General features: G+C 27.3%; 3 protein-coding genes across 6 annotated transcripts; 2 read left to right on the top strand and 1 right to left on the bottom strand.

Annotated features, from left to right (window-relative positions):
* The first annotated feature begins 214 nt into the window (after window positions 1–214).
* YL-1 (Vacuolar protein sorting-associated protein YL-1) lies at window positions 215–3,458 on the top strand. Its single transcript, XM_035089210.1, has 6 exons — window positions 215–593; window positions 774–994; window positions 1,114–1,296; window positions 1,379–1,604; window positions 1,838–2,059; window positions 2,203–3,458. The coding sequence occupies exons 1-6, from the start codon at window positions 460–462 to the stop codon at window positions 2,432–2,434; spliced, it is 1,218 nt and encodes a 405-aa protein (XP_034945101.1). The 5' UTR covers window positions 215–459; the 3' UTR covers window positions 2,435–3,458.
* Window positions 3,459–3,920: 462 nt separating this feature from the next.
* Window positions 3,921–7,485, bottom strand: Rab11 (RAS oncogene family member Rab11). Of its 2 annotated transcripts, none has more exons than XM_035089214.1 (5): window positions 7,041–7,485; window positions 5,889–6,084; window positions 5,522–5,796; window positions 4,944–5,100; window positions 3,921–4,544 (listed from the first exon to the last, which is right to left on the bottom strand). In XM_035089214.1, exons 1-4 carry the CDS (start codon window positions 7,078–7,080, stop codon window positions 4,964–4,966), a joined length of 648 nt encoding a protein of 215 aa, XP_034945105.1. In that variant the 5' UTR covers window positions 7,081–7,485; the 3' UTR covers window positions 3,921–4,544; window positions 4,944–4,963. The 2 variants fall into 2 exon arrangements, with proteins under 2 accessions (XP_034945105.1, XP_034945106.1); XM_035089215.1 differs by lacking the exon at window positions 7,041–7,485 and adding an exon at window positions 6,566–6,685.
* Window positions 7,486–7,882: 397 nt separating this feature from the next.
* On the top strand, window positions 7,883–13,006 carry LOC118070539 (post-GPI attachment to proteins factor 2-like). 3 transcript variants are annotated; one of them, XM_035089212.1, is made up of 6 exons: window positions 7,883–8,122; window positions 8,205–8,391; window positions 8,682–9,026; window positions 9,110–9,377; window positions 9,591–9,788; window positions 9,969–13,006. In XM_035089212.1, the coding sequence occupies exons 3-6, from the start codon at window positions 8,817–8,819 to the stop codon at window positions 10,100–10,102; spliced, it is 810 nt and encodes a 269-aa protein (XP_034945103.1). In that variant the 5' UTR covers window positions 7,883–8,122; window positions 8,205–8,391; window positions 8,682–8,816; the 3' UTR covers window positions 10,103–13,006. The 3 variants fall into 3 exon arrangements, with proteins under 3 accessions (XP_034945103.1, XP_034945102.1, XP_034945104.1); XM_035089211.1 differs by lacking the exon at window positions 8,205–8,391; XM_035089213.1 differs by lacking the exon at window positions 7,883–8,122 and having other exon boundaries at window positions 8,134–8,391.
* The last annotated feature ends 1,092 nt before the right edge of the window (window positions 13,007–14,098 follow it).

Raw genomic sequence — 14,098 nt, 5'->3', positions numbered from 1 at the left:
TCTATTTTGATTCTGCTTTTCTATTGGTTCGACATATTTTTTGCAACCAATCAGAGACAAGCATTGAATTACTTCCATAGCGTCATCTGTCGATTTTTTTCTCAGTAGATAAATTGTTGAAGAAATATAAATATATTTTTCTATCTACATGTGATGTTGGTTCATTGGTTTTTGTTACTGCTTGTTAAAAATATAGAAAGAATATCATATTTTTGTTTAATGAAAAATGTTCTTTGTAAGAAGAATAAGTGAATAAATATTTAAATTATGATAATATATTTATTGTTTAAATTTATTTAATAAACTTTAGAAATATTAATTACATAAAAAAGTTGAGGAAATTCGTACAATACAATTTTATCAACACAGTGAAAAAACAAAACACCAAATCTTTATGTTAGTAGTAGAGTAAAAATTAATCATTGAACAAATTATTTTATCGAAAAGTAAATTATTAAAATGGCATCAACAAGAGAAAGAAGAGCCAACGCTGGCAGTAAAATGGCAAGATTATTAAATGAAGAGGAAGAAGATGAATTTTATAAAACTACTTACGGTGGATTTGATGAGGTTGAACAAGATAACGATTATATGTAAGATGATATTTGTTGACGTCTTTTCTCAATATTAATAATACGTTTTTTTAAATTTATTTTAAGACTATTTGTTGTTTCCACTCATTTCATGTTATTCATAAATATATTTTGCTTTGAAATTTAATAATATGTGAAGAGATCGCGTTATTTCAATTTTATTTATTATTTTTGATGTAGGGAAGAAGATGAAGGAGAAGATGAAGTAGATTCCGACTTTAGTATAGACGAGAATGACGAGCCAGTTTCAGATACTGAACAAGAAGGACCAAAAAAGAAACGAAGGCTAGTGACAAAAGCTTATAAAGAGCCAAAACCTGTGACTGTACAACCACGATCTGCTCCGAAAGAAAAGAAACCAAGAGTTCCAAGACAAAAAAGATTTCTGAGTGATAGTACAGGTATTTTTATTCATATTTTTATTTTAAAAAATCATATGTAAGTAAATGAATTAATCATAAAATTCTATCTGAAGAATTTTATTATAATATACTATATAAAGCTATATACTATTTTTTAGAAAGAAAATCAATTAGAAGATCCACAGCAGCTAAATCAGCTGCAACTCAGAGAAGATTAAAAGAAAGGAATGAAGATCAGAGAAGAAAAGTTAAAAAAATAAGACACGACGTATGGAAACCTACTCAAGAAGAACTTTTAAAAGAAGCATTGGAAACAGAAAAAATTAATCTCAAGTCACTTGGTAAATATTGTAATATTTAGATTGATCATTTAAAGTAAATATAATTCTTAAAATGTAATAGATTTTTTAATTTATATTACAGAAAAGTATCAAAAATTAGAGAGTGAAAAGAAAAATACAAGAACAGTAAGGAAAGCTTTTGTACAGCCGATGATACGGTACCAATCATTATCTATGCCTGTTATGGTGTTGTCAGAAACAACACAAGTTGATAGAGATAATGATCGAATAAATGTTGAAGGTGATGATGATAAACCAAATGAATCTAATACGAACAGTAATCAATCTGATGTACTTTTATCGAGCCAGTAAGTTTAATACAAAATGTTTTCTTTTGTTATTACTATCCACAAATTATAAAAATTACTAAATTCATTTTAAATACACAGTAGAATCTTTGAAAGATTCAGTTAAAAAATCATTGTGAAAGTTAAAGTAGAATGGCATAAAAACAACTTATATAAATATTAAGAGTGATTATGATAACGTATTAATCAATTTACTTTCTTCATTAATTATTTTCAATATCGATTTTTTGAAGGGAAAGTAGCTGCCCAGTTGAAGATGTCGACAGTAATGAAGATTTAGAGTCGAATAGTAATAAGCATCTTGTAAAAAAAGGAGTTGAACTTCAAGGAGAACAAACTGGTGATTTTTATGAGAGGACCTTCATTACTTTTGAGACTGAACGACTATTTTTGAAAGCTTTTAAAAAAACTCCACCACCTCGAAAAACATTACGGTCTCTTTGTGCTATTACCAGGTAACATGATATTCATTTTGATATTTTAATATTCAACAGAATAACGATGTTCATAATCGTACAATAATATTTTCATAATTAATAATTATGCAATTAGTGAAATTTTTTTTTATAATTTATTTTTGATATTTACATTATGATAGACTTCCGGCAAAATATCTCGATCCTATAACGAATCTGCCGTACCGAAATGTGCAGACATTTCGTATTCTTCGTGAGGCTTATTATCAACAGCTAGAAGCACGAACAGACACCAATGATGCAGCCAGTAATCCAGAGTTACTTCGATGGCTTGAATGGAGGCAAAAGAATCAGCATGCAGTGCAGAAAAGTACTGTACGTCTGGAATCAGCGTCAGTTTTTTCAACACCTTAGCGTGAAACTACGTCAACGAATTTTACAGCTGTCAATCCATCAAAAAGTGATCAAGACAATAAGTCGTGCTATATATTGTTATTTACGCAATAGTAATTATATCGTTCTTATATAAGTAATTGTAAATTTATTTATTAATGAAATTCACTGTGTAAAACTTTTCTAATCAGTTAATGTCCTAAAATTAAGTAAAAATTAAGATTTTGTATTGACATTAGTTTTAAGGAGAAATGGAAACTATTGCATAAATACAAAATAGTAAAATATAGTAAATAATTAATATCCTTTTACGATAATCATTTAGGATAAGCAATACATGAATTTTTTTGTATTTGTATAATTCTTTAATTTATGTTTTTGTTTTGTTTTTACTCATGTATGATCACTTAAAAATAGAAGAAAACAATTTGATTAACCACAGTTTCCATGATTATCTAGTTCACCTACGTATACAGATAACTTGAAGACTACATTGTCAATATATTTCTGGCCGTTAAGATTTTTGTTTTCATTTCGTTAACTTGACATCATTTCTTTTCATTTTTCTGTTTATGTACTTTCACTTGTTTTGGAGGAAAAAAAGGAAATTTTCACTTAGCTCGTAGGCTGTATTGTATGTTTTTAAACTATCGAAATCATAATAGAGGTTAAATATAATGTTAGAGAAATGCGCATAATGCTTGTGTTTTTTAAACAGTGTTAATATTTTATAATTATGTTTTTTTCCTAAATTATCAATTTTTTTAAATATCGTTCAATGTACAATTATTTGTTATGTTCCATCTTCGGTGATATTTCCTACAGTTAGTTTTATTTTTAGATTTTTTTTATGCCAACAAAATCATTGGCAGTACTAATAGTAAATAAATAGTTCGTGGTAATTATAATTACGCAGTGAAAATAATCAATCATACAGTAATGAAAATAATATCTTATGGGACTTCATTGCTTGAAGGTTTTTGTTAGACAACTATGGATGTATATTTTTATACAGTCATGAATAAAAATTAGCAAAATTGATTAATCATGTCTGTATACAATACATTTTTATTAATTTATTTATAATTAACATTAATATCATTATCGTAATCATTTCTTACTTATTTTTCTCGCACAGCTCTTGACAAGAAAAGCCTCTTGTAATAAAAACAATGTGATCCAAAAGCCACGATAGCTTGGTGCCTAACATTTATGAAATAACAACTACGTGAGAGCGCGACGGATAGTGAGCAATAAGATCTGATTTTCAAGATTTAAAATCATTTTTCAATCATAATTTTGTTATTTTATTCGTTAATATTCATCTCTACTAAATTTTCCGATAAATTTAAAAATTTGTATTTTGATATTTTTTCATCACAATCAACTGTCATTACTCATATTATAATTTTTCGGCGTTCTCATGTGGCCGCGTAAAGATACACTTAATTTCATGATAAATATATTATTATTATTATTATTGTTATCATTATTATTGATAAAAATGTAATATAAGTCGCGGTCACACTATGCGTAGAGAATAATAATTGTATTATGTATTACAAAGAAGCGATAATACAACATTTAATTATTGTAACATAATAATATTTATGTACCACGTGATTGCGTGTCAGTTATGTATATGTTATTGTGTCTGTTGTATGCTATGTATGTGAGTCTGTATTTTCAGGACACATGTTTATTGTTAAATAACTTACAGATAAACATGATCGTTTAAGAATAATGGATTTTGAGATAATTGGAGGGAGAGAGCGAAGGAGATAGAATAATAAGTCAACTCCAAAGGGACACAGGTTTATGAGACAAGTGTTCGTTGTTCGCTTCACGAGCGTAACCACAATCTAAATGTAACTGAAGAATGCTCGAAATGCGTTCACGATCACATGTAAGATAATATATTTGAATGTCCTCAATGTCGATAGACCGCAGCATCCCCCGGGTTTTTTTCTTTGTTTTATTTTAATTCTGATGTTTTACTGACGTAAGGAATTCTTCTCAGTATACCAGAGTACAGGCCCGCACACATAGTCTTAGTTCTCTTACCATTATGCACCTGCAATATTTATCACCAGTCACCGTTCTTATTTTTTCTCCCTCCGGACAACTTCTTCTGCAAAATTATAAATAGTTTAGTTTTTTTTTCAATATAAAAAAATTAATTTTCATAATTATATAATTTATGTGGTAAAAACCGTTCCAATAATTAAATTATTGAATTAAATAAAAAAACAATTGTTGTATGAATCGGATAAAAAGAAAAGAGGTAGTGTTTTCATTAACTCAAGTAATAAATAAATTTATTAGTTTAATAATCATGAATTAATTTATTTAAAAATTTGAATGTTATAATGCATTAATAAATAAAATATTCTTTGAAGGTATTGTTTAATCATGAAAATGTAGTGCAAGATAGATATAAAGTAATTGAAATAAAAAAACTGAATGTATTATTAAATTAATTTGCAATAGTTTTTGAAATAATTTACAAATATAGTAATTGAGCCCTCACGTGGAAAGTAGTGCGGCGAGTCACTGGCAGCATTGTTTACGCATTCCATCAGAACTCATTGTTGGTTTTACATCGATAGGTTCTACATTTTGTGCCCTGATTGTATCTCCTTCCGGAGGATCTCTTATTTGTTTTTGAGAAACAATTCTATATATTTCTGTTAAAAAAATTATTTAATAAGTATAATTTTAGCATTTATTACTAAATAAACATTTTGAATAAAAGATAATAAATTTTTTAATAATAAGTTATGTAGTAATAAATAATGATAAACAATATACTACACAAAAATATTAGTAGACTTTTTTCGAATCATGAACATGCATTTTTACGGCGTTTTTGAAGACGGCAAATTAGGTGAAATTATGAACGCAATTTTTTGATATATAATAAATTTATGTTTCAATAGTTTGAGAGTCATTTGATCCAAAATACAATTAAAAATCTAATAATACTCAAATTATTATAATATAAATTTATTTCTTATGTATTAAAAATCAGGTTTGAAAATTTACCGTCTTCAATAGCTCCTTAACATGATGACTTTCTAAAAATATTAATAAAGATAAAATTATTACCTGTAAGAATATTTTGGAAGGCCGTTTCAACATTAGTAGAATCAAGTGCCGATGTTTCGATGAAAGAAAGACCATTTCTTTCAGCAAAAGATTTGGCTTCATCAGTTGGTACTGCACGAAGATGCCTTAAGTCCGATTTGTTACCCACAAGCATAATCACAATATTTTGATCAGCATGATCTCGTAGTTCTCGTAACCATCGTTCAACATTTTCGTATGTTAAATGTTTCGCTATGTCATAAACTAAAAGGGCGCCAACAGCTCCTCGATAATACCTATTGAATTCCAATTGATTAGAAATTAGCAATAATTAGATTAGACATACACAAATCAAATAATATTAAAAAATTTGTTATTCATCACTTACGCTGACGTAATAGCTCGATAACGTTCTTGGCCAGCAGTATCCCAGATTTGAGCTTTAATAGTTTTTCCATCAACTTGTATACTACGTGTGGCGAATTCAACGCCTATAGTAGACTTGGATTCTAAATTAAATTCATTTCGAGTAAATCTTGACAGTAAGTTACTCTTTCCTACTCCAGAATCTCCAATGAGAACCACTGAAAACGAAAATGAATAATGTAATTAATAAAATTATATACTCAATTACTTAATTTAATAATAATTAAAGAAAAATTTCATGAATAAAGTAATTTAATGTTTAGTTAAAATTTGAATTACATTATCAATAAATGTCAATAACTGTCTACTATCATTTTTATAAGGCCATAAGTTCGCTGTATGCTAATAATCTTCTTCCTACGTAAGTGTCAATCAACTCTCATCGTGTATCTAACTATTAAATGATATTACCTTTTTTTAATTTCAATTTTTTGTTCGTAACCAATTAATTTCACATTTATTAAGTTTTTTTGATGTACAGTTGATAAGTTTTTTTCAAGTTCAATATTTTGCATACACATTCGATATAATAAAAAATCAAATATGTAAAAATATTTAGACAAAACTATTGTTGTTTAACAATGAAGTAAATCAATAACAACAAAAACAGCTGTAAATTATTTCGACTAATAGGCTTACTTGAAAAATGATATCATCGACACTTTAGATAATGTGTGGACTCATGACATTTTGTATCTTTCGCAATCTCCACAAAGCGCAACGGAAGCACGCTGTGGTTAGACAATAGAATCAATGATTGTTATGAAGTTATTTTTATATTTTATATATGGTTTTTTTGTATATTATCGTGCAATTGGTGGACTAATCAAGTTATAAAATGCATCGTCATTGGTCGTCTGATGAGCAAAGTAGCGGTTACAACGGATGAGACGTTGAGTGGCCCGCTTACTAGTGGCCGACGTCAATTCTCATGACGTGCATCTTCAATGTCAATGATTGGCTTTTTTATAGCGTGTAAAGGGTTGAACACAAGAGCAAAGGTTAAAAGTGGATATTAAGAAAATAGATAAACATGAGATATACCAGTTGAAACCTAGCTCACTACACTACTTATAATTATGAGGATGAGATGAAACTATGAACGTTAAGATACCTTTAAATAAATAATCGTACTCGTCGTCTCGAGTGCCCATCTCGTTGTGGCAGCAACAAACTTCCTTTTCAAACGTACAATGTTATAAGCGAGGGCGATTAATATTTATTTATAAATATTGAAAAAATCACAAAATTCTAATGTAGAATATATGTAAGAGACAGCTTGAGAGCTCAAGTCAGTTCCTGTATCTTTTTCTTTCTCTTACTTGTCTTTCTCTTTTTGTCAACTTTTCTTTGCTTGTTCTGTAAGCGCTTCGTGATTACTGAATTTTCATAAACTTATTTTATTAACAAAAATATTTATTATGATGTTATGATGAATCCGATTTAATTATTTAATGAAAAAACTCGCGCTTACTGAAGAATACAATAAATTATTTTCTTTCTTTCAATTTAACTGTACAATATGGCCTCCTTTCTACGCCCCTCCAAATCGAGAGGCAAAAGACATGCGCATTCATTTCTTTTTGTACGCATGCGCTTTCTCGTGTCAGATGAACACGATGTACAAGATGTTTGGAGCGCTTCCATTTTCTTCTAGATTTCTTATCGTAATTTTTACATCGTTGGCCCGAATTTTTTAAATTTATAAAATTTTTCATGATGGTTTTTTTAAATAAATTTTATCTATATGATTTGTTAAGAATACTATTTATTTTATAACTTAATTAGAGCTCTATGCATACATAAGAATTTATAAATAAATCCATGAGAATATACAACCATTATCAATTTTAAAAATATGTCATACACAGATCTACTTTACTCGGAGCAGAGATGGTAGATTTGGTTTTATCTACTATCGATAAAGTAGATGAATCAAATGTGAACTGGTAGAGGAGGTGGAATGCGGAGAAAATTCATTCGATGTGTTTGCGAGAGTACAAAACAACTTGATAATAAAAAATCTAAATTTTTTGAGCGATATGAAAAGCGGGACTCACTACAAAGATAATAGGACAAGAGTGCGCCAATTTCTACTGGTATGTGCGTGCGCATTCGTTTATGCGCGATCATAAAAGATCACTGAGAAATTGCGAGCGCCGCGCCGATAAAAGCCAGATGGGGATTGTGCAGCTGGTACGTTTTAATTCTTAATGTCTGAGAAAATCGATTATTTTGTGATTTTTTTCAACGTTTATACGTTTTAATATCTTTTTAGTATTTAATGAGTGGTCATGAATTAATGGATGTGATATTTTACCTCTTATCATTTAATTATCACTTTTAATCTCAACAATTTGTGACAATTTCTGTCAGTTATACATACAGCTTTGTTATCGTACTCTATTCAGAAGGTTAATTTGAAGATTTTCTGAAATAAGAACTTTTATCAATGAGTGTTAAATGTAAATATATTTTATTAATTTTTTTGAATTTTGAAAAAAAAAAAACTTATTTAATTTAATTTTTTCTTCAATTTTTCGTTTTGTTTAAATTTTTGATTTAGTTTTCTATTTTTAGAATATAGTGGGCTGAAAAAATCAATTCTAAAATTGAAATATTTATTAAGAGTTATTTTAAAATAATTTCATTACTTCTATTAATACTGCCATTTATTTCTATATGGCCTATTGATTCTCTAATTTGAAACGCAAAACTGAAGGATGAACTAATAATATTTTTCTATTTATTTCAGATTATTTTTCCGGGAATAAAAAATGTGCCTGGCACTTTTCTCAAAGATGATGATAAAACCTCAGAAATAAAGTGTGAAGTTTTTTGCAAAATTAATATGAAATAATTGAAAATGAATGTTTAATTCTTATTATAAATGTCTGATAACAAGGGAACAATAGATAAATCAATTATGGAACCCATAGAACTTAATAATGTGGAAAACAACAAGGGTTCCATTCATCTGGCAATATCATTCAGAAAATTATGTATTGCTACCGCTTGTTTGCCGCTGGTTACTTTATTGATCTGTTTTGTCACAGCTTACATCTTTCAACAAGACGACATTCATGAAACACATTGCCGAGTAAATATATAAAAAATATATATAAAATTATTATTAATAAAGAATCAATTATATGTTTTTTTTTTATTTTGTTCTATTAATAGGTTTATAATGTTCTGCCATCAATATCTGCTATCACAGGTGTTTCTCCGCAAAGATATTTGTGGCGTATTACAATTGCACTACATATTGGACCACGACTTGTTATAGCCACTGTATACCATTCTTATTATCGAAATATTCTTCTTGCTCTTGAGCACCTGCCAGCTAAAATTCTTGGATGTCGGCTATTAAATTTGTGCTTTTGGTTAAATCTCGTTGAAATAGCCGCTCTTTGTGGGGTAACTTATATCTCTAACAGAGAAAATTATTGTAAGTAATCACGTGCTAATCAAAGCTGTTATCTCTAGCTTAACAATGAGACCTTGCAGCATGATTAAAGTTAAATTGTGATAACCAGACTGTCAGTGATGATACAATAAATTTAATAAATAAAGTCACATCTTGAATTGTTCTATCAAGTTTTGATAGTAATTAGAATGGATTCTTTTCAGTATTTGTTCAATTCATTAATTTTTTTTTCAGATGCCCATGAAAAAATTTTTATTATCTTTATGGTCAGCTCTTTAACATATATGTTAGCAGCGGTTAAATTAGGTCGTTTAGTAACGCCAAACGCACAAAGTCTTCATTATAAAGAAATACTTTTTACTACTAGTTTGGTCAGCACTGTTGGCCTTATAATATTTTTTTTGAAACACCGATTACTCTGCCATGACCTAGGTAAGTCTTGATTAATATTTTTTATAGACTGAGACAAAAAAAATTGATTTCTAAACATAAAAACTTTCATATCCCAATGATATTACTTTGAAACGTTTTTATGCATGGTTACTAGTTGTCTCAGTTGAAATTAAGAAATAAGAGTGAAATAATTTATATTTATTTTTAAATTATACACAGCATTCAGCTGGTTTTCACTATGCGAATATATTATTGCATCGGCAAACATGGGATTTCATGTTACAGTAATTTTGGATTTTCCCAAGGAACAGTTGATAGTTGGTCATGGTTTACCTCTAACAAAGGTTGATTAAATCAGCTTTTTTAATAAATCAATTTATGATAATTAAATTCATCTTAAAGTGCCTACTGTCATGATGTTCGTTATTAAATGCCGAAATTGTATATATTGGTATGCCAATTTTGAAACCAATGCTTCCACAAAAAGACACTGGGCACTTGATGAATGGATATTAAACGTGATAAGGCCTTTTCTTGTTGTACCTCTTCATAGAGATTTATAATGATAAAAGAGTGAAGAAAATATTTGAGCACACGCAAATGGGTTAAACGTGATGAACAATCGAAATTTCTCTATATGCATATTATGCAGTTTTATTGGGATATCAATTAGGATTAGGTTGTTGTAAAAATTTTTCAATGAATTTACTATCAACATTTCCTTTTTTGTTTTTAAATTGACTTATTTTTTTTAATCATATTTTGTTCATAAAGCGTCACATTAGGATAATTCATTCAACTAATATGATGAATATTTATGAATATCAAATAACATGAACTATATTAATTTATCCTCAAGATACAGAAAATTAATTTTTTCTTGCACAATTATGAAAATAAAATTTAATTATTATTAACTATGACAAATATTTTTAAGAAATAAGATAAGTAGTTTTCATGATTAAGAGATATTGCAAAAAATATCACAACAACCTAATGACTCATGAATTGTATAAGAGTTTTTGGCTATTTATTAGTGAAGGAAAAGCATGTGCAGAAACCATGTGTGCAATGAGCCATCTAGTCTATATTATGCAGTCTAGTCGATATAATGAAACTTTCATTATGAATAATTATAAATTATCTCAATTAAAAATATCTTTAGGGTACAATTATTATAGCAAATTAAGTAGAAAAATATTAAAATAAATTTAATGAAGTATTAAAAAAATTGTAATCATGTGGAAACAGTTTTCATAGAAAAGTATGCTTTTTAATTTGCTATTTATTTACTATTTTTGATGTCAATTATTTTTACTCAAGGAAATGTAGCTGCTCTGTGAACACCATAAAAGGGAAAATTTATACCCAGGAAAAAATGATTTAGTGTCGATCTCTTTTCGATCTTTATGAGTAACAGCTACTTAGCGTATTTCAATATAATGGTTTATAATTGTAGTTCAAAAAAACATTATTTTTTTTTTTTTCCTTAAAATACAAATTAGTTTGCTATTCAATTTTAAGTGCACATGAATATTACAAAATAATTACATAGGATTTTATTCAAAACAAGTATTTAAAAAACTCCACAATAAAGTGTTTTAACAAAATACATTACAAAATTATTTTTGAAAATAATTTATTCTTGAGTATATTAAAATTATTCTTGTGCGACTGAAGATCTTTCTATTTATTTGTTGATAAAGCATTATTGTAACTAATGGACAAGGTTATTTATAATAAGTAAAATATATTGCAATTATGAGGATAAAGTCGGAATTTTAAGCAAAAAGTAATAGATTTAATTAATAATAGTATAGATAATTGCAATTAAATAAATAGACTATGTGTAAGCTGAAAGGTACATTTAAGATGTACAATTTTAGATGAAAATATTCCATTTCATCTGGATCAAATAGAAATTCAGAATCGAAGAAATTTCACATTTAAATGCAGATTTATACATACATAACAATAATTGTAATTATAATTTTATATGTAAAATTTCGTCGATTTATATAGAAGCTTTAAGATTATTTTTTGCTGCCAATTGGTTTAGTTTTAACATGTGTTGATAGTTAATAAGAACTTAAATAACTTTTCTATACTAAATATTAGCACTTTTAGTGCTTATTTTGTGCCAATCGATTCATTTTGAGTTGTTTTATCGTTTATATTCTTTTATTTAATTTGTTGGATTAGACTTTTTTTATGATTGTGATTGGTATTATTTGCTTAATCATTTGAAAATACTCGAATGTATCTAATAGAAATTTTCTCTGTCATTAAAGTGCTAAATTCATTTATTATTTTATGATTCTAATGTTTACTATAATTTTTATGATTACTAAAGTCTCTGCACTGTCTTAAAACGCTTTCATGCACAAAAAAAAGCGAAAATGAAACACAAAAATGATTATTAAGGATGCATGAATTATACTGATGATCGTATGTTAAAAATATTGGTGAGATAAGAAATGTGAAAGCAAAATGACACAACACATATCTGTCAAAAAAAGACGTAACTGTAAACTGTAAATTTACTAATGCATTTTTACCGTTTACTTGAATAACAAAAGTTCATACGTACATAATGTCTCACAATGTTAAATGTGTTCCAATTAATTTTATATCTCGAATAAATTTTTCAACAAAATAATATTTTTTTATAATTATTCTAAAAGAAAACGAAATTTTTTTATATCAAAAGGTATTTTAATTCTACTTTCATTTTTTTCAATTTTAACATATAAACCTACCAATCTTACTTGGGATATGCTACTTTAACCCATTTACTGGGTCAATTGAGCTTGTTTGACCTTAATAAAGGCCAAAAATATGAATGTGTGAATTTTATTTATTATAAAACGGAATGGTGATTGTCCGTGCGTATGTATGTACGTCATGCAGAGTCATGTATTTCATGAAATTAAAGTATGATAAATTAATGAAATTAGTTTTTAAATATTAATTAATATGTTGATAAATAATAACTATATTTAGTTGAATATTTCTAGTAAATTGATATTTTCTAAAGATTGCTTATGATAGGGGTTTAATTTTAAAAGTTTAAGTACTTAATAATAAACGTATAATCCATATTACAGTTAAGATTTTTCTTCACGTCATTCTTGATGCACAATAAATTTTTAAGAGTTAGAGACAACTCTACACGTATTAAGAAATGCAATTATTCGAGACGTTCGGATATATACTTGTATTACAATACAATTGTAAAATAAATTACAAAGACAAAACTTTTCTATTTATTATATTATTTATTATTACAGTGACAAAATAGATAACTGATAGTTTTTGATAGAATATTTTTTTCTGTCACTAACTCAATCTAATTATTTAAATATAAACATCTTTTTTTTAGAAACCTTGTTTTATAGTATAAAATGCTTACATTTTCTTTTAGAATTATTTATGCAACTAATTTCTTTTTTTACATGATGAATAAGTTTTAATTTTTGTAGGAAATTTTTTTTTAACTTCCAAGTTTTCCTTTAATTTTTTTTGACTTTGCTCATTATTAGTTTTTTCCATTAAAGATATTGCAGAATTGACTACAGCCTTTTCGTTATTTTTGTTTATAATTTCAACACATCTGAAGCAACGCCAAACAAGTCGGGGATCGTAAATATCAATGTCAACAGCTGGAGGTTGATGGCAAAGGGGATGATAAGTATCCTGACAATCTTGACATTCTAATAATATGAAAGGATCTATTCTGATCCCACCGCAAATCTTAAAAAGTTTAATTTAAAAATATGTTCTTAGAAACAAATATATACATATATATATATATATATATTTTTAATAGGTAGTGATACAAATTATAAATGATGATTTTTTGAATATGAGCATAGTACCTTACAAGTATTTGAATCAATAAATTCTTCATCCGGTATTGAAATAGTTGGAATTTCTACATCTTCATTTGACATAATATCATAATCTCCTTCTTTATTACCCATTTTTTCATTAATACATTGATCATTATTTTTTATTTTATTTTTATTCATACAATTAGGTGAATTTATCTGTTCACAAGTTGAAATCGGAATCTAAATTTTAAAAAAAATTATTGATAACAAAAATATAATTATTATTTATATTTTTAACTACATTACAGGGATTCTTTTGAAATCAAAACAATATTTATTTTTTGCAATACAGGTCAATAACATTTCTCTTAATTTTATGACACTATCTCGATCCGATGATTTCAAAAGTGCCAATGCAGTGAAAAAATCGTCGTCACTTTTCATGTTAGGATTACAATTCAGCATATTTTTGCTTCTTTTTGCGATTAATCTTCTTTCTTATCTTATTTTCCTTTT

This window comes from Chelonus insularis, unplaced genomic scaffold (assembly GCF_013357705.1).
Source record: "Chelonus insularis isolate UGA/USDA-ARS -01 unplaced genomic scaffold, ASM1335770v1 contig_63_pilon, whole genome shotgun sequence".
NCBI classification, from domain to species: domain Eukaryota; kingdom Metazoa; phylum Arthropoda; class Insecta; order Hymenoptera; family Braconidae; genus Chelonus; species Chelonus insularis.
The sequence above is the reverse complement of the archived record's forward strand: the minus strand, read 5'-3'. Positions and strand labels throughout refer to the sequence as shown.

Bases quoted from the DNA above. Each gene is read 5' to 3' on its own strand.
- Rab11 (XM_035089214.1), bottom strand. From the start codon at position 7,080: ATGGGCACTCGAGACGACGAGTACGATTATTTATTTAAAG. The intron at 6,085-7,040 runs GTATCTTAACGT...TTTCGTTTTCAG, and splicing joins GTACGATTATTTATTTAAAG to TGGTTCTCATTGGAGATTCT. The intron at 5,101-5,521 runs GTAATAATTTTA...TTTTTTTAACAG, and splicing joins CTTCCAAAATATTCTTACAG to AAATATATAGAATTGTTTCT.
- YL-1 (XM_035089210.1), top strand. From the start codon at position 460: ATGGCATCAACAAGAGAAAGAAGAGCCAACGCTGGCAGTAAAATGGCA. The intron at 594-773 runs GTAAGATGATAT...TTTTTGATGTAG, and splicing joins GAACAAGATAACGATTATAT to GGAAGAAGATGAAGGAGAAG. The intron at 1,605-1,837 runs GTAAGTTTAATA...GATTTTTTGAAG, and splicing joins GATGTACTTTTATCGAGCCA to GGAAAGTAGCTGCCCAGTTG.
- LOC118070539 (XM_035089211.1), top strand. From the start codon at position 8,817: ATGTCTGATAACAAGGGAACAATAGATAAATCAATTATGGAACCCATA. The intron at 9,027-9,109 runs GTAAATATATAA...TTCTATTAATAG, and splicing joins TTCATGAAACACATTGCCGA to GTTTATAATGTTCTGCCATC. The intron at 9,378-9,590 runs GTAAGTAATCAC...TTTTTTTTTCAG, and splicing joins CTCTAACAGAGAAAATTATT to ATGCCCATGAAAAAATTTTT.